Consider the following 24,614-nt stretch of genomic DNA (forward strand, 5'->3'; position numbering starts at 1 on the left):
CACCACTTACAACCTTAACTCCACCCGAACAAGTCCTGAAGGCCCAATGGTACCGACCAGCCGCCGTGTCATCCTCAGCCCACAGGCGTCACTGGGTGCGGATATGGAGGGGCGTGTGGTCAGCACAACGCTCTCCCGGCTGTATGTCACTTTATGAGACCGGAGCCGTTACTTCTCAGTCAAGCAGCTCCTCAGTTTGCCTCATCAGGGCTGAGTGCACCACGCTTGCCAACAGCGCTCGGCAGACCGAATGGTCAGCCATCCAGCCCGACAGTGATTAACTTCGGTGATCTGACGAGAACTAATGCCACCACAACGGCAAGGCCGGTGGCCACTTACAACCCACATCCTAAATTATTTGCTAGATGTATTCCAATATCTGTCTTTCTCTACAGTTTTTACTCTCTACGTGAGTACCATGAAAGTTATTCCCTGGTGTCTTAACGGACGACCTATCACACTGTCCCTTCTTCTCAGTGTTTTCCATATATTCTTTCCCTCTCTGGTTCTGCGCAGAACCTTCTCATTACTTACTATACCAGCCCACCTAATTTTCAACATTCGTCTGCAGCAGGACATCTCATATGCATCTATTCTCTTCTGTTCAGGTTTTCCCACAGTCGACGTTCCACAACTATAGTTTGCTGTGCTGCAAATGTACATTCTCAGAAACGTTTCCCTCAAATTAAGGCGTATGTTTGTAATAGTAGACTTCTCTTGGCCAGCAATGCCTTCTTTTGCTAATAGTCGTCTATTTTTGATGTCTGCCTTGCCGTCCGTCATAGCTTATTTTGCTGCCTAGGCGGCAGAATTCTTTAATTTCATCTGCTTCGTGACCATTAATCCTGATGTTAAGTTTCTCGCTGTTCTGTTTGACCGCATTCTGTATTCGTAAGATTCTTCAAACCATTCAGCAGATCCTGGTATTCTCCTTCACTTTCTCTGGGGGTAGCAATGTCATCAGCGAATGTTATCATCGATATCCTTTCACACTGAGTTTTAATCCCACTCTTGAACCTTTCTTTTATTTCCATCATTGGTTCTTCGATGTATAGATTGAATAGTAGGGGCGAAAAACCTCATCCCTGTCTTACACTCTTTTTAATCCAAGCACTTTGTTCTTGGTTTTCCACTCTTACTATGACCTCTTGGCTCAATTTGTGGGCCAATTTTCTGGAATATTTTGATAAAACGCTTCTAAACAATCTGGACGAAGATGATGTGGTGAATAGTACAGCAGCATATGCTGACGACTTCCTTTTAGTAATACCTGCAAACTAGAGAGTGCAGCTCGAAAGCAAGGCTGCACAACTCCTTATAAAAATAAGTGAAGGGCGCAGCCATAACAAACTCACAATTGCGGCAAACAAGGCAGTATATTTACTGATGAAAGGGGCCTTGCAGAGAAACCCCGACTTTACGCTGAGGAAAATAACAAGATACTTAGGGATACACCTCGACGAACGACTGACATTCAACTAGCACATATGACTTATAATCGAAAAAGAGACAATACTAATGCTCGAACTCGCTACCCTAAACTCAGCTCACTACAGACTACCATTACAGACAATGCGTATGTATCATACAGTCGTATTTGAATCTATAATGTGTTTTGCGGCACATTGACTGTCACTCACGACCCAAAAAACCATTGTGATCCGTGGACAAAGAGGTGTATTGCTGAGAATGTCAGGGGCATTTGGCACCACGTCCGTTGATATCGCAACATACGCTATTGACATAATCATTAGACACAGAGCAGCAGCATACTGGCTCAAAAGGAAAAGATTGTATAAGGCGTATGAGGTAACAGGGGACCATATTACGCCGATTAACCTTTGGAAGGTACATGGCGAAAAGAATGGGAAACATCTGACAAGGGACGCCGGGTTTTCTCCTTCTTCCCAAACATCCGGAAATGGCTGATGCTCAGACAAATTGACCCAAGTCGTTGTATGGAACATTTCCTGACGGACCATGACCCTTACCCTACACTACTGGATTGCTTTGGCCTTAGCCAAAGTGATAGGAGTGAATCTGAACATCATGGATCCCCGAACACATACACTAAAATGTGGCACACTCAGACACGTAAGGCTGACGTCATAAATCGAAGACATACGGCAAACTTTAAGAGATCCATATAACTGGAGCATGCTTCACAGCAACATTGATAAAATATCAGGAGCGCTGCACAAGACTTACAAGCAGCAACAACCATTCACAAGACCACGATCTGAAACATGCCCTACACCACAACAAGATGCATGGAACAACAGAGATTCAAACACTGATATGGAAACAGATTAACACATAGACACAGATGATGAAATGTACACTCCAAAATCACCAGATACATATACGGCATAATAGCAAATCACACGACTGCAACAATACGACAAGCAATACATACATGGAATTTAGAAATAAGTTAATAATAGAAAAAAAAGAACGAAATACCCTTTTTGTAAAAGTTCTTTCGATCACTGTTTTCAAACATGAAATTGTGTAATTTGTGAAACGTATAAGATGCAGACTGTAAAACATGTGAACTTTATAAGATTGTGCATAAACATACACGTGCAGCACAATAAGATACAAATACATAAGACAAGCGCACAACATAGGTAAGAAGCGCTCTTCGGGAAGATGTTCCAAGTCACCTCCCGAGTCTCCTCTCCCGGTTACGGCGCGGTTAAGTGGAGGATGCAATATAGTAACAAACAGAACTGTCATACCTTATACACAAAACAAGTAGGTTATATCACAACATACATACATATGGTAGTAGCTATAGTAGAACAGAATATGCTGATTCAGGTGAGACAGGTCTCGAAGTGTTTACCGAAGCCTTCCCACTTGAAATAGTTAGGTAAAGGGATTTCTTTTGCTATCTAAGTCTTTCCTTTCGTATGTTATTTCCTTCTTGAGAATGTAGTAAATTTATGATTATTTTTCCTCTCTTTCAAAAACCGTACTTTACGTTTCTCGTGTTATTTTCGCTTTTTTAATTAATCTATTTATATAAAAAATAGTACTAAAATCTGAAAATTTTCTAATTTGTAGTTGCAAACGACTATCTCTAGCTACCAAGGTGGTGGATCACTTCGTAATGTTAACAAATAAGTACGCGTCGAAATCCTACGAACGTTTCTTTATCTTCCTTTAGTCTTATTCCCATTATGAACCACAACGTCAGAACTTCCTCTCTGGTATCTTTACCTTTCCTAAAGCAAAAATGATCGTCATCTAACACATCTTCAATTTTTTTCCATTTTTCTTTATATTATTCTCGTCAGCAGCTAGGAAGCGTGAGCTGTTGAACTTGTTGTGGGACAATTCTCGCACTTGTCATCTCTTGATGTCATCGAAATCGTCCGCCCCCGGTAGCTGAGTGGGTAGCGCGGCAGACTGTCTACCCTAAGGGCCCGGGTTCGATTCCCGGCAGGATTGGAGATTTTCTCCGCTCAGGGACTGGGTGTTGTGTTGTCCAAATCATCATTATTTCATCCCCACCAACTCGCAAGTCGCCGCAGTGGGATCAAATCGAAAGACTTTCACCAGGCGAGCGGTCTACCCGACGGGAGGCCTTCGTCACATGACATTATTATTATTATTATTATTATTATCATCGAAATCGTGTGGATGATATGTTTCGGAAGGTTAGATGGTATAACGCCAGACTCACACATTCTGTGCACCAACGAGAATAGTCAGTTTGTTGCCACTACCCTCAAATGATTCTAGAAATTCTGATGGGATGTTAATTATACTTTCTGCCTTACTTTTCTCAAATCTTCCAAAACTCTCTTCAATTATGATTCTAATACTGGGTCCCCACCCTCTTCTATATCGACTCCTGTTTCTTCTTCTAACATCAGACAAGTCTTCCCCCTCACCAAGGCTTTCATTGTACTCTTTCCACCTGTCCGCTCTCTCCTCTGCATTTAACAATGGAATTCCCGTTGCACTTCTAATATTACCACCCTTTCTTTATAATTTCACCGAAGATCGTTTTGAATTTTCTGTATACGGAGCCAACCCAATCATTTATTTTTCCAATTTTTCACATTTTTGACGCAGCCATTTCGCCTTAGCTTCCTTGAACTTCCTATTTATTTCATTCTTAAGGGATTTCTATTTTCGTATACCTGAATATCCCTGAGCATTTTTGTACTTCCTTGTTTCATCGATGAACTGGAGTAATTCTTCTATTACCCATGGTTTCTTCGCAGTTACCTTAGTAACATTATGTTGGGTTGTTCTTCTATTCTATAGAAGAATGACTTTACAGGAATTTTTCAGGATGCTACAACATTTTGGTCTATCAGACAGAGACGTAACAACTAGGCTGGCTGAACACGAACGCTGCTGGAGGCTGCAGTACTGTACTGACATAGGAAACTCGCCATCGCACTCTCTTAATATTTAGTGGTGAGATGGTCTAATGGATAGCCCGTCAAACACCCAATACAGATCAAGCCTGAATACGGAAAAGTGTACTAGACTGGGAAAAAAGAAGAAAAATCGAAACAGTGAACAGTGTAATCTAAAAATGTGCAGCATCGAGCGAATTTGAAAAAGGCACGGTGTCGTGAATCTGTGGTCACGGTTTTGGATAGCGAAGGGGGAGATCCGTGTTCAAATCTCCCTCTTGCCTGTTTTTTCTTCACAAAATTGTGAACTGTGCGTCTGGTCATCTATTTTTCTGTACGCTGTATTTAAATCTGTGTCTGTGTCGTTGTGTAGCGTGCTTTGGCAGCAGTGATTTGTAAGGAATGGACCTCCAGTACACACCCATTTATTTGTTGTTTTCATTGATTTACTTGCGACGGTAATATATTCTTACCACATGGCTCATGGTCTATAACCAACGTATAGTATGACACCTCCAAAGACTACAGATGGAGAACAGACACATCCACAACCAGACAGAAAATTCATTACTTGAGCTTGGACCGTTCTCTGTTCTTATTTTTCTTCATTTTTTTTTTTTTTTTTTTTTTTAACAGTTCGTCACAGCTTCTTCTTGTTTCCATGCTTCATCTTTCTTCAGATTTTGACGGGCCATTTTACCACTAAATCTGTGGGGGGCGCAATGGGTAGTTTCCCCTGTGACCAAGGACTGAGTCTGGGCCGCAGCTACCAGCCACACTCCCACGTCCTCCGATTATCAAATAAAACCGAAAACTTAATCTAATGGAAGCCCTGGAAATCAACGGACGTCACTTCCACCACCTTTGAAATGCATATGCATAATGTAATACATAGGAGTGCAGTATCGAAATTAAGAAGCATAACTTTCCTGAACACCGAGTCCAGCTACATCGACCGTCTACGGCAAGATTTTGCAAATATCTGTATATCTGTATGGCATCGCCTCTTCAAAGCTCTGTAGGCTGTTGTTTTCGTCTACAGCCATAACAGCTTCGCATTTGCAAGCCGTCAAAAGCGCTACCAAGTGTCAGAGATTTTCTTAAGTTGGCTGAACTGTAGGAGTGTCTTAGTAGGCAAAGAATAAATGTATTAAAATTTCATGCATGATGCCCGAATTTTTCACGCATCTCCCTCTTGATAACATCAGATCTCCTGCATTATGTGTTCTCAGTCATGAGTGCTCTAATCGATCTCTGCATCCACAATGTGCTTTTATATCATTCTGCTTTTCATAATTACGATAATTTTTGTAATCCTCAGAAATAGTTATAATGTGTCAACATGTCCCAACGGGACGAATGAGATGTGTGTATCATCATGTCGTTAAACACGATAGAAAAAATTTTATTCTGCACCCTACATTTTTTTTTTTTTGTAAAGCATTATGTGTTTTATGACATTCTGACCAGTTAAAGCATGACATATATTGTACATTCACCACTATTTATGTATCTGACTTCTTGGATTCAACATAATATTTTACGTAAATTATGAACTTGGCACCTCTGACTTCCCGCGCCAGATGGCGGTTAGTGTGCTATAACAAATTCTGTTATATTTGATGTCATGTTATTTGTATATTTTTCTTTTTTACTAGTCCTGTAATCTGACACCTTATAATTTTACCTGTTGATTTTTATTCTTGCATGTTTTTTAAGTGTGCATTTCTTCGTTCCTTTTGCTATGCGTTTTTAATGTAAAATTTTAAAATTTGAACTATTCAATTAATGATTTACAAGTGCACATTTGGTATTTTGTGGTAATCTCCTGCCAAATAGAGTAATGTTAAGTCTCCACGTGACACATGTCACGTAGAGGGCGTTCCAAGCCTCTATCACACCGAGGTCTGCTGTATAGGTGAATGTGAACAGGGGCTTCAGTTATTGTGATCGTTTCATATCTTCTGTTACTGCTAATAACTAGACACCAGTGCCTACGAGCTTTAATTTGTACGCTAAATATATGTTCTTACCAACAGTTGGTTTATACTCGGGTGTATTTGTGGACATTTGTTTCTTATTCACTGATAGCTATGTAAAAAATTTTAACTTCCACCACGGTAGATGATCATTATGTGATCGAAAATCGATTTGGCTGTTAATAAATCATCAAAATTACGGCCAAGCTTACCTTCCTTCTAATTTTATTAATCCAATGGTCGTTGTGCACACAGAACTCCATGGAGTTGCCAATCAACTTTTTTGATTTGCTAATTGTGTAGTTATATACCACTGTTTGTATTGTTTATGTCAACTAGTTTGCTTCATCTTTGTGCCTATATACCAGTAGGTGTCTTTCTATGCCTCAATTTGTGTGGTATATGAGTAGTATTATTCTTTCTTCGATAGGTATCGTATGATCTGTTATTGTTATAAAGATCAGTGTCTTGTGTTATATGTATAGTTGGTCTCTTTATTTGCGTTTCTACAGGTAGCAAGATGACGGTTTATGACCGAGACCGGTAGCAATAATAAAAGAATACTATACGGCTCTGTGTCACGCACTTTTCTAAACATATTACTGCTGCTGATAAGCGCCTGAAGGAGACGTTTAGATGTTACTTGTTTAAGTTCCGAGAGGACAGGATGCATAAGGCGCGGAGGTGCTCTGAAGGTAGGATATGAGTGCAGTGGTGCAGCAGTGTTCCTGGATTGGTGATTAATACTTGTCGCAATTGGGCTGTCCTATTAATCCATGTGTTCCGCTGGTCTCCAAGGAGAGGAAAATGTGCGGGAAATGGATGCATGGTCGGAAAGGTAGGGGGAAGGTGACTCTGAGCTCATGTCTTCTTAGGATTTGAGGGTATTTAAAGAATTTAGGAGAGGCGGAGGTCCATGCAATGTTGGCATATATTAGTATAGAGTGGACGAGTGTATTATAGCTGTGGCTAATGGCTGAAAGATGTACACACGAGATGGGGCGTATTAGAAATTTCAGCAGCTTTAATCGGACACGGGTTTTGTATTGTATTGTATGTTGGTATAAATTCCATGCTACTTATCTGTCAAGTTGAATTCCTAAATGCCTTGATGACTTAGTAAGAGGAATGTGTCGGCTCTAAATGGAGAGAAGGAAATCTGAATCAAAGAAGGTCGTTTAAGTTTTCTGTGGATTTGATAGAATTTTCCTTGTATTATATCATTCGAAAGTAAAGGTAAAGTGTGTTACTGGGTCGGCGGTGTCACCAGAGTGTTGTAGGAGGAAGAACAGGTTGTGGTGAGTGTATGTTATGAATGTCTGCAATGTACAGGATACGCGTGCTTCTCTTCAAATGATACTCGATCTGGATATACACTGAAACGCCAAAGAAACTGGTGTAGGCATGCTATTCAGATACAGAGATAAGTAAACAGACAGAATACGGCTGCAGTCGGCAGCGCCTATATAAGGCAGCAAGTGTCTGGCGCAGTTGTTAGAACGCTTACTGCTGCTACAATAGCGCGTCATCAAGATTTATGTGAGTTTCTATGTGGTGCTATAGTCGGCGCACGAGCGATGGGATGCAGCATCTCCGAGGTAGCGACGAAATGGGGATTTTCTCTTACGAACATTTCACGAGCGTACCGTGAATGTCAGGAATCCGGTAAAACATCAAATCTCCGACATCGCTGAGGCTGGAAAATGATCCTGCAAGAATGGAACCAACGACGACTTAAGAGAATCGTTCAACTAGACAAAAGTGCAACCCTTCGCAAATTGCTGCAGATTTCCATGCGGGGCCATCAACAAGAGTCAGCGTGCGAACCATTCAACAAAACATCATAGATATGGGCTTTCGGAGCAGAAGGCCCACTCGTGTACCGTTGATGACCTCACGACACAACGCTTTACGCCTCGCCTCGGCCCGTCAACACCGACATTGGACGGTTGATGACTGGGAACATTTGCCTGGTCAGATGAGTCTCGTTTCGAATTGTATCGAGCGGATGGACGTTTACGGGAATGGAGACAACCTCTTGAACCCATGGACCCTGCATGTCAGCATGGGACAGTTCAAGTTGGTGGAGGCTCTGTAATGGTGTGGGGCATGTGCAGTAGTTGGAGTGCTATGGGACCCCTGATACTTCTAGATACGACTCTGATAGGTGACACGTACGCAAGCATCTCGTCTGATCACCCGCATCCATTCATTCCCATGGTGCATTTCGACGAAGTTGGGCAATTCCAGCAGGACAATGCGATACCACTCACATCCAGAATGGCTACAGAGTGGCTCCAGGAACGCTCTTGTGAATTTAAAGACTTCGTCCGGCCACCAAACTCCCCAATCACCAACATTGTTGAGAGTATCGTGGATGCTTTGCAACGTGGTGTTCAGAAGAGATCTCCACCCCCTCGTTCTCTTACGGTTTCAAGGACAGCCCTGCAGGATTCATGGTGTCAGTTCCCTCCAGCACTACTTCAGACTTTAGTTGACTCCATGACACGTCGTGTTGTGGCAATTCTGCTCTCTCGCGTGGGCCAGACATGATGGTAGGCGGGTGTACCAGTTTCTTTGTCTCTTCAGTGTATATGGGTTTTGGTGGTGGTGTTTCTTCCAACCGTTCTAAGCCACCTGATTCTTAGCACTTATAACGACATGTGCCTCGATGTTGCAGCTGTCGACGACGGGCAGCCCCGCTGTGGACGTGCAGCACTTCCTGTACGGCAGCGCCAGCGAGGAGGTGCACCGGCGACAGCTGGCCGGCCTGCTGACGTTGTACCACGGCGAGCTGGAGAGCACGCTGCGCGCCCTCGGTCTGGCCGCCGAAGCGGACGCCTACCCGCTGGACAAGTTTCTCGAGGACATGGAACGAACCGCTCCAGTCGGTCTCTTATACAGCACCTTCAACGTCGTTTTCCTCTCTTCGGGGCCCCTGGCATCAGAAATCAACAAGTTTTTAAACGATAATAAGTACTCGGGACAACTTTTTGCGAAGGCCTATACAAACCCGTACTCTCTCTCCTTTCTCAAATACCTGACACCCTTGTTCGAAACGAAAGGGTTGCTGTGACGAGAGGCGGAGATTGTTTTTCCCTGTTTTACTACAATGTCAGCTCAGACATAAATTCTCAAACTTCTTTCACATCTCTGTCGAAACTTTAGGTCTGTACACTTCTTTTCTTTTCTACCTGCCCCTCCATAGGTGAGATGTTTGAAGCACTCCTGTGCACTGTTGCTCGGCTCAGAATCTTATTTTGAATCCTGGTGATGAAAGCACTTTTCACCTGCAGCAGTATTTTGCCGGCAAGGCGAAGGGAGATGGTGGCGTTAAATTCCTGATCCCCAAATCTATTGCCGACCTCCTCCGTTTGATGCAAGGAGTGAGGACAAGCGACACTGCTGATGGTGATCCATCTGTCAGATAGGTTCGTTAAGCTGCTTGAGACCAGTAGGCTATGTCCCAGCACGGGGTTTCTTCCTTCTCTTTCCCTCGCCACCGTACAATACGAACACGATCGTGAACAAAGCAAATGAAGGAACTAACATGGGCATGTACCCATGTGCAGCCACGCTTCAGTAGCAACGAGGGTGCATCGGTGTCTCACATCGCAAGCAGGAAAAGTGATCGCTGAAAATGCCTACGTGGGCTGCTGGAGCAGCTTAGAGTTAACGTCACGAAATTTAATGACGATGAGAAGGAGCAAGAAATGACGGGATGGTACTTGCAGGGAAAATGTTAAATTCGATTGAGTGGCCGGTGTACAAATTACTGCAGGACCGGCAATCCTGACCGGATGAGATTCACTTTTCTGCTACGAAGAAGAAGAAGCAAAACGCACACAATAGATATTCTGCTGACCATTTGGATGATCGTCTTATGAGGCAGCAATTTCTGAGACATTATGAACAACATAGTCAGTACCTTATCGGACACAACTGGACTACAAGGCTAACAAAGAATAATTGTTCTTGCTATGGGATTTAGTTTTAAAAGTACCCAGAATAAAAGACTTACCGTCTGCTAACGATACCACACAGATTCAGAAAAGGAAAGAGCTGGTCAATAAATAATTGAGGGGAAGTGCCAAGTATCGCATTTACCACGAGAATCCAAATGCAGTGTATTCCACTTCATATGTAAATTATCTGAATCCAAAAAACTGAGAAGCTGTGATACCACAGAACTATGTCGTCCAAATTATCACGCAAAAAAAAATTATATTGACCAATTAGAAACTAAACACAATATTAAAAACGTCCTAAGGGCCATAGCAGGAAACTGACTGATTATAAGGCCCAATAAAAAAGTTTTGTTTAAAGCACCTTTATATGGAAGCAATTAGTTTTATTTGTGATCATACAAGAGCAGACACAAAGCTTCAATATTTTAACTGACAGTACTGTAGTCAACAAAAACCATTTCAATTTTATTTCAAATTTTTTATGAGATCATACCAAAATTAAATTTAAGAAAAATATATACAGTATTGACATCTGTCTCTTACAGAACTCCATTCCATACAGCTGTAATATTTTAACTATAGTACAGTAGTCAACAAAAACCATTTCACATTTCTTTTAATTTTTCATAAATCCTAAGAAAACCCCTAATTCAAGAAAAAAGAATCATTCGGTATTGACTCCTATTTATTAAAGAATTCAGTTCTTGGGATCAGATGTTGCAAAGGTTTACTATAAAACTGCCTCTACTTTTGAGGAAGAAATTGGAACGTTGTCAACAGATATTTCTGTTTGGAAAATGACAAACATGGATGCTCTTTCGAATGAAATACGCCATGGTGTGTATCCTCCGTCATCCTTCCTCTTTAGAATACCTTGATATTTTTCCGTTCTTCTGTTCAGAATAAGATTTTTTTGTGGTTTTGTTGTAATGAATGAATATGAGAGACTCTGATCATACTGCATGTGGAGAAATACTCAACAATACGGTATATGTATCTCATGAGGTACAGCGGCCTTGCTTGCATTTCTAAGATTCCCTATAAATATAAAATCTCTGTCGCTGCTAAAAAAGGCCGTGTCCACTCACTAAAAATCTGTGAGGCTGACTGGAGGACACCTTGACGCATGCTCTTTGGAACTACGTTGGGAATCACTACTTGCCACAAGGTCGGTGCATCATCTACCAGTGAGTGAAATATTTTCTCCTGAATTTAAGTTTTGGAACAAGTTTCGGGACGCGCAACAAAGTACTGAGAACACAATTGCACCGAAAACACGTTTTATGAATAAAATAGCTCTTAGGACGTTTTCCATTTCCACTCTTCAATTGTTTTGCCATCTAGAGTATTTTCGTGCAGAACTGTTGTGTGTAAAGCGGTCTACTTGGAACAATGCCTGACGGTATCTTGCTCCGTCCTCGCCTCCGTGTTTCTCACACGTTAACACTACGTTGCTGCCACCACGACCAGGTCTTCAGCTCGCTTTGGTGGGTAATCCACATCCATCACAGTCGCCCCAACTCATCAAAGACTTAAGACACAGCTCGCGCATACCGCAAGGAAAGGGAGCAATGTGCATCGGGAAGAAAACTCTTTGCTACTAGGTGGCTCAACATAATCTCCGGCATGGCCAACCGTGTCATAAGACGCTTCCTTCTTCTGTCCCTTGTGTAAATCGTCGGTCTCATCATCATCTACCGTTTCACATTCGCTGCAACATAAAGGTATCCTCTAGGCTTCCCCACACTTAACGGTCTGGAGGTGTACGCATCCGTGTACTTGTAGCTCATTCTGTATATCCTAAGATCGTTTACTCGTCTTCCATTACGTCCACCTATCAGCTTTTTCTTATCTTTTAGAATGCAAAGAGCAGCCCCTTCCCCATACTTGCCGTTCAGTCGTGTACCATCGATTTAATTTTCTTTGCTTCCTTAATTATGTTTTTCTCTTCAGTCTGTTGCCTCACCACTTTGTTTGTTTTCCTATTCCTCTTAATAATACCCAATAGGCATCTAGCCGTTTCTCGTTAAGCAACCATTGGTTTTTCAACTGTTTTAGCATTATAAATCCATGTTTCCTTGTTATATCTCAAAACTGGTACTATACACTGCATATTTTCCGTTTTAATTTTGAAAACTCTTAACAAAATAAATTCAGTTCATTTTTACTTTTCGAGTTATTTCTTTTCCTGCCGATTCCGTAGATGCCTTTAACTTGGATAGTTACAAAAACTTGTCAATTACTTTTTTCTTTTAAACCTCTGTTGGATATTTCTCTTTCCCATGTACTCATTGAAGTTTTTTTAGTAGAATTCATTGTCAGACCAACTTGTACACTCTCTGCATTAAATCTTTGCATTCGATTTCAAGTTTCTATGTACCTGATGTAAGAATTACAGTGTTATAAGCAAAACGAAGGTAGGTTAGTTATGTTCGGTTGAACTTTATTACTTACTTGTTCATCCGGGTTAAAGATCTGAAAAACTTCGTTTAATATCGCAGAGAACAATTTTGATGGAATATGTTTCCCTTATCCCAGATTTCACACTGACTTTCCTATTATTCAGACAGATTCTGATGGAAGCTGTAGTGATGACATGCTAAAATAAATGTATTCAATTTCATATTGCGCAGTCCAGCGGTACAACCCTCTGTGCCCAAATACCATCTACAAAGCCAACGATCCAAATTCCTGCACATTAAAACAGTGACAATCTTTTTGAGATTTACGTGAATTATAGTCATTCTCTTCAATTTCAAAGTGACTTTAATGTTACCCCTTTGTCAATTAAATGATTAGTATTGTGCAATTAGCTAATACTAATTAATGACTCACTAATCAGAATACACGATCACCTAGACAAAGTAGTTTTGAGGAGACCACTTTGTTATAATTATAGACAAGTATTATATTTATTTACTTTGAATTTTAAAAGAATTTGTAGATGAGAGCTATCTTCTATACACATTATCTAATCAGTCGCTCCTAAATGGTTACAGTGTACCTAGACTGTGACCTAGCCACATACTGGCAATCAGCATCCGAAGATGCAAAGACACAGTATAGATTGGTGGTTAATCATTTCCTACCTGCTTATCCTTGTTCTTACGAAGTGTAGTTTGTGTCATTACAGTACACATAGTTAAGACAGAGGCAGGTACTTGCGATTACTATAATCATTTAATTATTACTCTTGGTGTCGAAGCTGAGATAGTGAATTTACCAAAGATCATATTTTTGGTTAGTTAATAATGTGCACATTTACCACTGGTTTTGTTAGTTTCCACTGGTGCTGTACTGAAATAATGCAAGACCACTGTCTCTGTTATAGAGTCTCCCTAAATCATTAACTGGTGTGTTTGTTATCTGAATAAGTGGTTGCATGGAAATATTGCTCCTATCTTAACTAGAAGAGACCAGAGGCATTTTTCTGCTGCTTGGCTGAAGACCTTTAATATCCATATGATTCTGATACAAAGCATGTGAGATTATTTCTTTCACAATGCACACAGTTGCATTAGCTCTGCAGCAGTCTTAATAATCACTTATTTTAAAGATAACTAAGCAATCTCTCAAGTTCTTTACATATACAAACAACTAAGAAAAGTAAAAAGATTTTCTGGACGTTTTTTAGTAATTAACGAACATTTTCAGCATGATTTATATTCTTCAGACTTGCTAAAAGGTATTCTCTCACCTTCTCACATACTATGACCCACATAATTAATGAATCAGACTTGCCTTTTTGTAGCCGTGACCGACGAAACAAATACTCAAATAAGGTGGTCGCTCTTAACAGTGAATTCATATAATAACGATAAGGAAAGAGAAAACAGGTTATCTATCGTCTTGGAGTACCATTACATGCATTTATAATCCTCTTCTGTGTGTGATGTAGACAGTTTATTGCAGCCTTGTAAATAATATTCAGAGCAGAAAATCTCCACTATACCTCAGCTCTAATATTATTCTTGTCTCATGTTGTAGATTAGCCATACTTCTAGGGCAATGCAAGCTACAACACATTTCACCAGAAAAAATTAACTTCAGGCACGAAATAAAATCGTAGAGAACAACTGTCTTTTACTGAGATGATACAACTCAGTACATACCACTTTCGCTGTGCTCAGACTATTAATGGCTCACAGTTCTGACTTTCCATTACGATCACACCTACTAGGTCTTACGTCATTGACAGCATGATGCATACTGTGTCTTTGTCTCTCTATGTTCTCTGGTGCATACGTTACCTTCCGCACATTCCATGTCATCAGTACTTCGGCACATCAGAGATGCTTAAAAATCGGTATTATTTGGTGTGTACATAAATCTGTACATTATAATTTTCTTTCATTTGTCACTATGCAGTTTTTACTGTTACAATGCAATACTAAAAGAATTCACATCACACGGTACATTGCAATCAAAAAATTTGTCTAATTTACACAAGAAACACAAAAGAGCATATCGTTTAACAGTTTTAATGGAAAATTTGTGTATATCCGTCAGAAAATGTTGATACTTGAGATTTCGCTGAAACTGAGTGGAAAGCTTTCTTTCAAAATGTACCAGTTCCAATTAAAAAAGTAATTCACACTCATTGCCCAATACTGCAATTTTGCTCACAACCAGGAAGTTCCCACTGTTGTGTATCCAGCCAGAATCCTAGCTTGTTCCATTGCTTCATTAAAATCAACTGTTGTTTTTTATGTGACTGCTAGCGATTACAATTTTCTTATTATTTTATAAATGCTTTATCGTGAAATAGAGTAATTAGAACACTGCTCCAAGTTGCTGGAAATGATGTCCTCTATGGATGTCCTGGGAACCGTTTTACACGCGACTTTCGTATTAATTTTACACCGAGTTTAACCATTACTACGGAAACTCTATCATCCTCTGGTGCCTTTCCTGTCTTCATACCTCAAATAACTCTATACTTCTCATCTGGCATTACTTCCAAAACGTTGTCATTACTAACGATTTGTGAACTCTTCGTTCTCTAGACTTTTACTAAAATTTGAAAGGAAAGTTGGGAATGCTTGAGCAGATATTATTAACTTTTAATAAACAGCTGTCTTTTGTAACTTTTTTCTTTTTATTCACCTTAAATAGCTGAACCAGGTCCTACCAGTAGCTTCAGTGTGTTGTACAATTAACTGATAAAGAGATTTGCATTTCAGACATTTGTACCAACAGGCTAGTCATACTGATTTGATAGAATGAAGAATACTTACCACTGCCATTAATGTGTGTGTACTTAGTTTGTATTTAAAAATAAGTTCCATATAATTCAATAATTAAAATTGTAACAAAAGTAGAATGTGTACTACTCATTCTCTCCTGCACTCTTATTTCCTACATCAACAACCCAACTCACAGTAACAGCATATTTCAGTGATGTCTCTAACTACCTCAGCTACAATGCACATTTGAATACACTCCCAGCTAAAGTACAGTTAATTTTTCCCAGTACTTTCATAAGAAACGATATGCAGCTGACAAATATAGTTAATGAGAAAATTATATGAAAGTCGATCCTAGAACGGTCTCCAGATCAAAGGAGTGTCAGTCATCTTCTTTGTAACAAACTTGTATATTGGTTGTAAGAACGATCCTTCTTTGACATTATTCTGCATTATTGGGGGGGGGCGGGGGGGGGCGGTTTTGTCGTCTGTAGATGATGCAAGCATGACAGGCTTGTTGTCAAATCATTTGACAATGGTAATTTACCCAGTTGCCTTACACACACTGGTCAATAGCACTATGACCTTTTTCTTACCATTTCAGCATCAGCAAGGGGCCCACTTTTTTGGAACACTGCTTACTTGGATAACATTCATCTACTTGAAGGCCTTAAACTAACCCTTCCGAAGCAAAATAAGTCCATGTACACCTTGAATCCTTGAGGCAGTGATATGGTATGTCTCATTATCATTTTCCCACCAATATGGAGGTGATCACAGCCCTCTATGGTGGTGTGATCGTTTCTTCCATACACAAAAATGTCGAAAGGCAACCGACACAGAGAGGCAAAAAAATTATTGAGACCACATGGGTTTAGTTTACCGCTCACATATTGATTTGTTCGTCTGTCTAAACACTTTCTGTCTTTGAATTCTGATACAGCCAGCCCTAATTGTCTGCAGCAGAGAACGAATCTTCAAAAATTATATATGTTTATATCTTCTGCTACCACAGTTTCATCTACCGTTATTTTTAGTGAGTTCCGTATTGAGGAGAAACTGTTTCTTGACGTATTTTCGGCAACTTTAGTTGCACTAGTGGCACCTGCCCCGTACTTATGTATTCTGGGATACCCTTAGTATCACACTGTATAGTGATTCGACAATTTCTGCGTAAATTCTAGAACCACTCGGCCTTCTACGGTCTCGAACACACGATATTTTAGATATGAGTGTGAGAAAGTGGAATCCTACCTACTGCGCGTCACATATTTGTGTGTGCAGGTTGTAAATGAGTCTCGAGCAGAATGTAGACGTGGCGGTCGAAATGCACCGACAAGTACTTGTCGGTCGAAGCATGGAAGTTTAGTGATAGTGGACAGAAGAACCATGGAGTGTTTATGCTACTCTGTTCTAATTGTGTTTGACCATTGTTGTAGTAACGTGAATAGTTCAAAGAGAACCATTAAAAACTTCTGTCTTAGCCTTGGCGAAGGGAAGACAAGTATTCTGTTTAATGTTGAGAATGGACATTGTTTTTAAGCCAACTTTCTCTCATATGTAACTTAATTTGTTTCTAATGCTTGGAGACACGAGAGGCTTACGAAACAGTATTTATTTATGTGAAGTGTGGAATTTGTAAAACGTCAGACATTAAAATATAAGTCGTTAATTGAAGCGAATGAAACTTGGTATGTCTTCTTATTTTTATAAGTAGAAAGCGCCTTAAGAAATTCCTGTACCTAGCAGCATACTTCAGAGACGAAGTGAAAGACAGTTTGCAGCAGCAGGCCAGCCAACAGGGAAGTTTGACCAAACATCTCAAGTAAGTCGTCTCGTAAAAGATGTGGAACTATGCATACATATTTCAACACTTTAAGTCGTCCAACCATTAGAACTGCGATAGACGCACCAAAAGATATTCGCATTTCTTGTGATGCAGTATTTAAAGGTTTTCCTTTGCGACCGATTCGAACATGAGCAAATGAGCTCAGACATACTAAAGGTAATATACCAGGGTGTTAGGAAATATTTATGTTGTTCCATTTCTTTCCCTTGCCACAGAGAAGCATCAAATTGTAGACTGGACGGAAGAGGCTCAAAAACACCCGTATTATCCCACTTTCCGAACACTTGAATCAATATCCTCTTCTGATTCACTCGACAGTTGTTGTCCAACGCTATTCACAGGTGGAGTAAGGGTCACATCACAGTCATCTTTGCTTGACCAGCCTTCTGCATTGGAGATACCACTGTCAGTTCACCAAGGTTCTTCCAGCTCTTTCAGTATTTCTTCAGTAGCTACTGAAACAAAATTATGAAAATATTACTAAGTCAGAACACAAATTGTTAACGAAAAATAACTCGAATTGTTACAAGCACTTAAGGAATAAATGCACCCATACAGTCCCATTATCTCATTGTGACACATAATTTCCTGTTAATAAAAAACATGTTAATTTGGCAGATACTATTCAAACGCCTTATATAATAAGTCTCCATTATATTCCAAACATATTTATACGAAATTATAGGCAATATGCACTGAAGCGAGAAAGACTCTGGCGTAGGAATGAGTTTTCAAATACAGATATATGTAAACAGGCAGAATACGGCGCTGAGGCCGGCAACGCCTATATATGACAAGTGTCTGGCGCAGTTGTCAGATCGGTTAGTGCTGCTACAATGACAGGTTATCAAGATTTACGTGAGTTTGAATTAGACTTATGTAAGCCCTCGGACACAGCAAAGGAGACCCATCTCTCGTAATTTTAGGTATGGAGCCTAAGCGACATGTGGAGTACGATGGCTGTGTTGGAAGTTCATATAAGATGTTCTAACATTGCAGTCGGATGTAGCCTGGGAGAAGTGTGAGTAATGTGTGCTCAGGTTTATGAATTCTGCTGCGACAACCAATTAAAAGAGGAGGATGGCGTAAAGTGTAAACGGGGGACGTGGGAGCACGGGGGGAGTGCAGGGAGACAATGTTTGGCTCGGGTTGGCGGCCCGCAAATGTGAATGATGAGTGCAGACTTTGGCGAAAAGCGGTACAGTCAGCAGGAAGGAAGAGGTCAGCTCTTTTACCTGGAGCAGGGGAAAGCGGAGAAAGGCAGTAGTCGCATTGAAGGGCAAAGTGCCTAATGGAATTTTCCATAGTTTATTTACAAGTTGAAGAATGTAGTTCTACTTTTGATAGGAGACTGAAAGACAAGTAATTTGTCTGTTTAACTAGGGCTTCCAAGTATCTAAAGGTATTACTGAGGGTTAAACTTCAAGTGTCAAAGAGTATAAAAATATAGACACGTGATTAATTATCACTGACACATCTTCACTTTGATTTTACATCGACATGTCGTTCTTGATTACGTTCAGGTACTCTGCCTTGTCTGCTGCAATATTTTTGCAAGGCAGTCTAATTTTATTTATAGTTGTCGGTCTTCCAGCGTTGACACACCTACACTTGACTGATATTTTATTTGTAGTTGTTAGTCTTCCAGCGTTGATTTCAATGCACTTCACTGATGCTACGAAAATATGCTGGGACTTCAAGGCTGTCAGAGGAGCCTGCGATTCCTATTTAAAAATACTTACCCTTTTCTCATAGGTTGAACCTTCTACAATGAGGCTGCCAACCGATGGAAATCTGTTATAGATGTCGGTGGGGGCAGAAAGAGGTGACTGAGCATGAGTATCTTTATTTATGTGACTAAATAATAGGGTATGACACTATGGCTTGCATGACGAAAATACGTCCCACGAACAACTGCCTGGAAGACCAGCTACAACAATCATAAACGTCTACAGAGGTGAGCTACTGACGTTAAAGTCGCCCCTGTACCACCTTGACCTATGAAACGGTAGTCATTCCGAGAATAATTCGATTTTAACTGCAAATCAAGAAAAGATTATAGTCCAGTGTTGTTTAAGGAACGACAATCAACCGGAAGTTTGTTGGACATATGAAATCATGTCGAATAACATCAGAGAGTGAGAGAGTGACTACAGACAAGATTCTTTGATCTCTCTATCAATTTACTTCACCCCCCTGCAGGTTCGGGGATAAGAATAGGCCCGTGGTATTCCTGCCTGTCGTAAGAGGCGACTAAAGGGAGTCTCAAACTTTTCGGCCTTATGTGATGGTCCCCTGTTGGGTTTGACCTCCTTCTCTCCAAATTTTTCCGAACAGCGAGCCGATTGGGGAAGGGCGCCTTACTTAGTGCACTGTGTCCATCTTGCGTTGAGATGTTTCGCCAGCTTATTCATTGTTGCATTGCAGTCCTGCCTGCTTTCCATCTCTTGGGCATGGATACGTTTCTGCATGCAGCTTCCGCCATGCAATGTGCAGTGCCACTTTCTGCACTGATGGCGACAATGGACTACATGTCACCTAAAATCCAGCACGGTAGCCAGTCCGTTGTGGTGGGGCCGCCATTTACCCAGTTGGTTGTAGCCCCCTGACCACTCAGGGATCGCTCTGCTGATGCCTGCGTCGTTTACTCCCTGGGGCATCAGGACTCCTGGCAATGGCCATCCTGGCAGGTGGCCCTTGCTGTGGCTGGGTGGCGCCCATGGGTAGGGCCCTTGGTCGGAGTAGGTGGCATCAGGGTGGATGACACGCAATGAAGCGTGGCACATCATCTCTTGCTGGTGGTCTGCCACCAGCAGTCGCTAAGCGTTCGAGGGCTCATTTTAAAGGTAACGTTTATGACCCCAAATCGTTCCCCTCCCTGGCCACACCATGGGAGGAACGAAAGGCAATGAATGAAAGTGAGACGTATTCGCCGAGGTATCTCGTCTGTACCAGAGCTGATGGGGAATCCTTTCTATCCAAGAAGCCTCAGTTCTTTGTAAAGCATTTAGAGGACAAGTTTGGGGAGGTGGAGGGCTTGTCCAAAATGCGGTCCGGTTCGGTATTGATAAAAACAGCATCCTCTGCCCAGTCACGGGCCTTGCTCGCTTGTAATAAGCTGTGGGATGTTTCCGTTACTGTCACGCCCCATAAAAGTTTAAATATGGTCCAGGGCATTATTTTCCACAGGGATCTCCTTTTACAGCCCGATGACAAGCTGCGCACCAACTTAGAGCGACGAGGTGTCCATTCTTTCAGGCGTGTCCACCGGAGCCCGAGGGATCATCAAGTTGCCACCGGTGCCTTCATCTTGGCCTTCGAGGGTGACACATTACCTGAGAAGGTCAAGGTGATGGTCTACCATTGTGATGTCGAATCCTATATCCCTCCTCTGATGCGGTGCTTCAAGTGTTGGAAGTTCGGCCATATGTCTTCTCGCTGTGCTTCCACCCTCATCTGTCGCGATTGTGGTCGACCATCCCATCCTGATACTCCATGGGCCCCGCCTCCCATCTGTGTCAACTGCAGGGAGCAGCATCCCCCTTGCTCGCCGGACTGTAAGATTCTCCAGAAGGAGCGGAAAATAATGGAATACAAGACCCTGGATAGGCTGACCTACACTGAGGCTAAGCGTAAGTTTGAACGACTGCATCCAGTACGCATGACGTCCAGTTATGCCGCCACTGTCGCTCCAGTTACAGTTTCCATAGCTGCACCACACACCGTTAGCTCTCAGAGCCAGAGAACCACATCTGTCCCCTAGTAGGTGGGGGCGGGGGGGGGGGCACTTCACTCCCTGTTGCTCCTGCTCCATCTACTTCAGGAGCAACACCCCATCCCCCCAACCATCGGGGACATCAGTTACCCCTTCCCAGACGGAGAAGCGTAAGACTTCTTCGGCTCCACTCGCCAGGAAGGGGTCCCTTGGGGACCTCCCTTCGCAAGTTCCAACCGGTTTAAAGGCGGACACCCGCAAGTGGCTCAAACAACCACCGGTTGCTGGTCGTAGGGCCTCATGGTCGTCGTCCGTCCCTGAGACTGACACAGTCAGGCCCTCCCAGCCTGAACCACCGAAGGCACGCCGAGAGAAGCTGAAAACGAAAAAGGTTCCCAAGAATCCAGACATTGCGGTCACACCCGTCCCTCCGCTTCCTACAAACTCAGCGTCTGAGGACTAGGTGGAGATTCTGGCGTCTGCTGAAGACCTGGATCTCACCGCTCCATCAGACGCCATGGATGTCACTCGCACTGGTACTGAATCGGTGGCAGCGAGTGAACAATCTGCGTAAACTGTCTTCCCAGTCCCTTCACGCCTTTCAGAGCCATGGACAATCTCATCCTCCAGTGGAACTGCAGTGGTTTCTTCCATCATCTAGCTGAGCTCCGACAACTTATCAGCCTTCATCCTTTCTTCTGCATTGCTCTTCAGGAAACTTGGTTTCCATCGATGTGAACCCCGCCCTGTGTGGCTATCGGGGTTATTATATGAACCGGGCAGCTTATGAAACGGTGTCTGGTGGCGTCTGCATCTATGTCCTTCACAGCGAGTCCCTCTACAAACACCTTTAGAGGCTGTCGCTGTTCGGGTGTGGACGCCACAGGCTGTTACTGTCTGCAGTCTGTATCTTCCACCGGATGGTGATGTCGCGCAGCATGTTGTGGCTGCGCTGATAGCGCAACTGCCGCCGCCTTTCCTGTATCTGGGCGACTTCAATGCCCATAACCCTCTGTGGGGTGGGTCGGTGGCAACAGGTCTAGGTGCCACCATTGAGCATTTATTGGCACAGCTCGATCTTTCGACTTTAAATGATGGTGCCTTCACACACTTCAGTGTGGCGCATGGCACGTACTCCACCATCGACCTTTCGATCTCCAGCCCTAGCCTCTTACCTACTGTCCAATGGAGTGTGCATGACGACCTGTGTGGTAGTGACCACTTTCCGATCTTTCTGTCACTGCCACAGCGTCACTCTTCTGGGCGCCCTTGCAGATGGGCTATGAATAAGGCTGACTGCCGCTACTGACTCTGTTTCTCATGAAGCCATTGATACGGTGGTTCACTCAGTCACCACCAGCATCGTTAATGCCGCAGAATCTGCCATTCTCCGTTCTTCTGGGTCCCCTCGGCGGAGGACTGTGCCTTGGTGGTCGCCTGACATCGCTGAAGCGATTAAAGATCGCTGGCGGGCGCTCCAGCATCACAAGCGTATCCCTCCTTAGAACACCTCATCGCCTTCAAACGGCTGCGTGCGCGAGCCCGCCGCCTTATCCGCCAACGCAAGCAGGAGTGTTGGGAGCGGTATGTGTCCACCATTGGCCTATATGTCACTCCATCGCAGGTCTGGGCCAAGATTCGACGCCTCTATGGCTATCGGACCCCTGTCAGCGTCCCTGCGCTCTCACTGAATGGAGCAATTTGTACTGACTTCGACCTAATTGCCAACCGCTTGGCCGAGCATATTGCTCGGAGTTCCGCTTCTTCGAATTACCCACTGGCCTTCCACTCCATTAAAGAGCGGACGGAACGTTGGAGCCTTTCATTTCGCACCCACCATCCTGAATCCTACAATGTTCCAATAAGTGAGTGGGAATTTCACAGTGCCCTCGCCGCTTGTCCTGATACCGCTCCTGGGCCAGATCGCATCCACTGTCAGATGCTGAAACACCTTTCAGTGGACAGCCAGCGACGCCTCCTCGACCTTTACAACCGTCTTTGGGTCGAGGGTCAGTTTACGTCGCAATGGCAGGAATGTATTGTTATTCCCGTTTTTAAACCTGGCAAGAACCCTTTGGATGTGGACGGCTACCGTCCCATTAGCCTCACCAACGTTCTTTGCTAGTTGCTTGAACAGATGGTAACCCAGCTGTTGAATTGGGTACTGGAGTCTCGGGGCCTTCTGGCTCTGTCTTAGGGTGGGTTCCGTAAAGGCCGCTCCACTGCCGACAATCTGGTCAGCCTGGAGTCAGCCATCTGTACTGCCTTTGCCCGCCCTCAGCACCCAGTCGCTGTCTTTTTCGACATGCGGAAGGCGTACGATACGACATGGCATCATCACATCCTTTCTACGCTTCTTGGATGGGGTCTTTGGCGTCCACTGCCGAGTTTCATCCGAAATTTTCTGTCGCATCGAACCTTCCACGTGCAAGTCGTAGCCTCCAATAGTTCCTCCAGAGTTCAGGAGAACGGGATACCACAGGGATCTGTCCCCTGTGTGTGCCTGTTTTTAATTGCAATAAACGGGCTCGCTGCAGCGGTGGGAACTTCTGTCTCAGCTTCGCTGTATGCTGACGACTTCTGCCTGTACTATAGCTCCATTGGCATTGCAGCTGCTGAACGTCAGCTGAAGGGTGCTATCCGCAAGGCGCAGTCTTGGGCTGTAGCGCATGGTTTCCAGTTTTCGGCAGCCAAGACCTGCGTTATGCATTTCTGCCAGCGACGAACAGTCCACCCTGAGCCGTGGCTTTATCTTGCCGGTGAACTTCTTGCTGTGGTGGAGACACATAGGTTTTTGGGTTCGGTTTTTGATGCCCGGTTGACTTGGCTGCCTCATATTCGGCAGCTTAAACAGATGTGTTGGCGGCATCTAAATGCTCTGCGATGCTTGAGCCACACCAGCTGGGGCGCCGACCGATCTACCCTCTTACGGCTCTACCAGGCGTTAATGCAGTCCCATCTGGATTATAGGAGTTTGGCTTATGGCTCAGCATCCCCATCTGCGTTGCGGGTGCTGAACCCAATACCACACAGCGGGATATGACTTGCCACTGGTGCCTTCCAGACCAGCCCTGTGGACAGCATACTTGTGGAGGAAGGTTTCCCTCCACTGCAGTTATGACGTCAACATTTACTGGCTGCTTATGCTGCCCATGTTTTTAGCTTGCCCGGGCATCCAAATTATCGTCTCCTGTTCCCGCAGTTAGTCGTCCATCTCCCAGAACGTCGGCCCCGGTTGGGTTGTCCGATCGCCGTCCGCGTCAAAGAGCTTCTCTTAGGGCTTGGGGTGTTCCTTGTTCCATCTCCTTTCCGGTCTCCTCTGCATACACCCCGTGGTGTGTGCCTCGCCCTGGCCTTCGGCTCGAATTGGCACAGGGCCCGAAGGACTCAGTCCCTCCGGAGGCCTTCCGTTTCCGCTTTTATTCCATCCTAGCCACGTATCAGGGCTCTGGCGTGTTTTACACTGACAGTTCGATGGTTGCTGGACGTGTCGGTTATGCTCTAACTCTAGGGGACCATTCTGAACAACGTTCATTGC

General features: G+C 43.3%; 1 protein-coding gene across 1 annotated transcript in view; it reads left to right on the forward strand.

Moving 5' to 3' along the window:
- LOC126162142 (uncharacterized) overlaps nucleotides 1–24,614 on the forward strand; it is a 534,708-nt gene that overhangs the window by 59,870 nt on the left and 450,224 nt on the right. Inside the window, exon 3 of the mRNA XM_049918436.1 lies at nucleotides 9,039–9,104. Within this exon, the coding sequence (XP_049774393.1) occupies nucleotides 9,039–9,104 (66 nt within the window). The remainder of the gene's footprint in view (nucleotides 1–9,038; nucleotides 9,105–24,614) is intronic.

Source organism: Schistocerca cancellata, chromosome 2 (assembly GCF_023864275.1).
Source record: "Schistocerca cancellata isolate TAMUIC-IGC-003103 chromosome 2, iqSchCanc2.1, whole genome shotgun sequence".
Taxonomy (NCBI): Eukaryota; Metazoa; Arthropoda; class Insecta; order Orthoptera; family Acrididae; genus Schistocerca; species Schistocerca cancellata.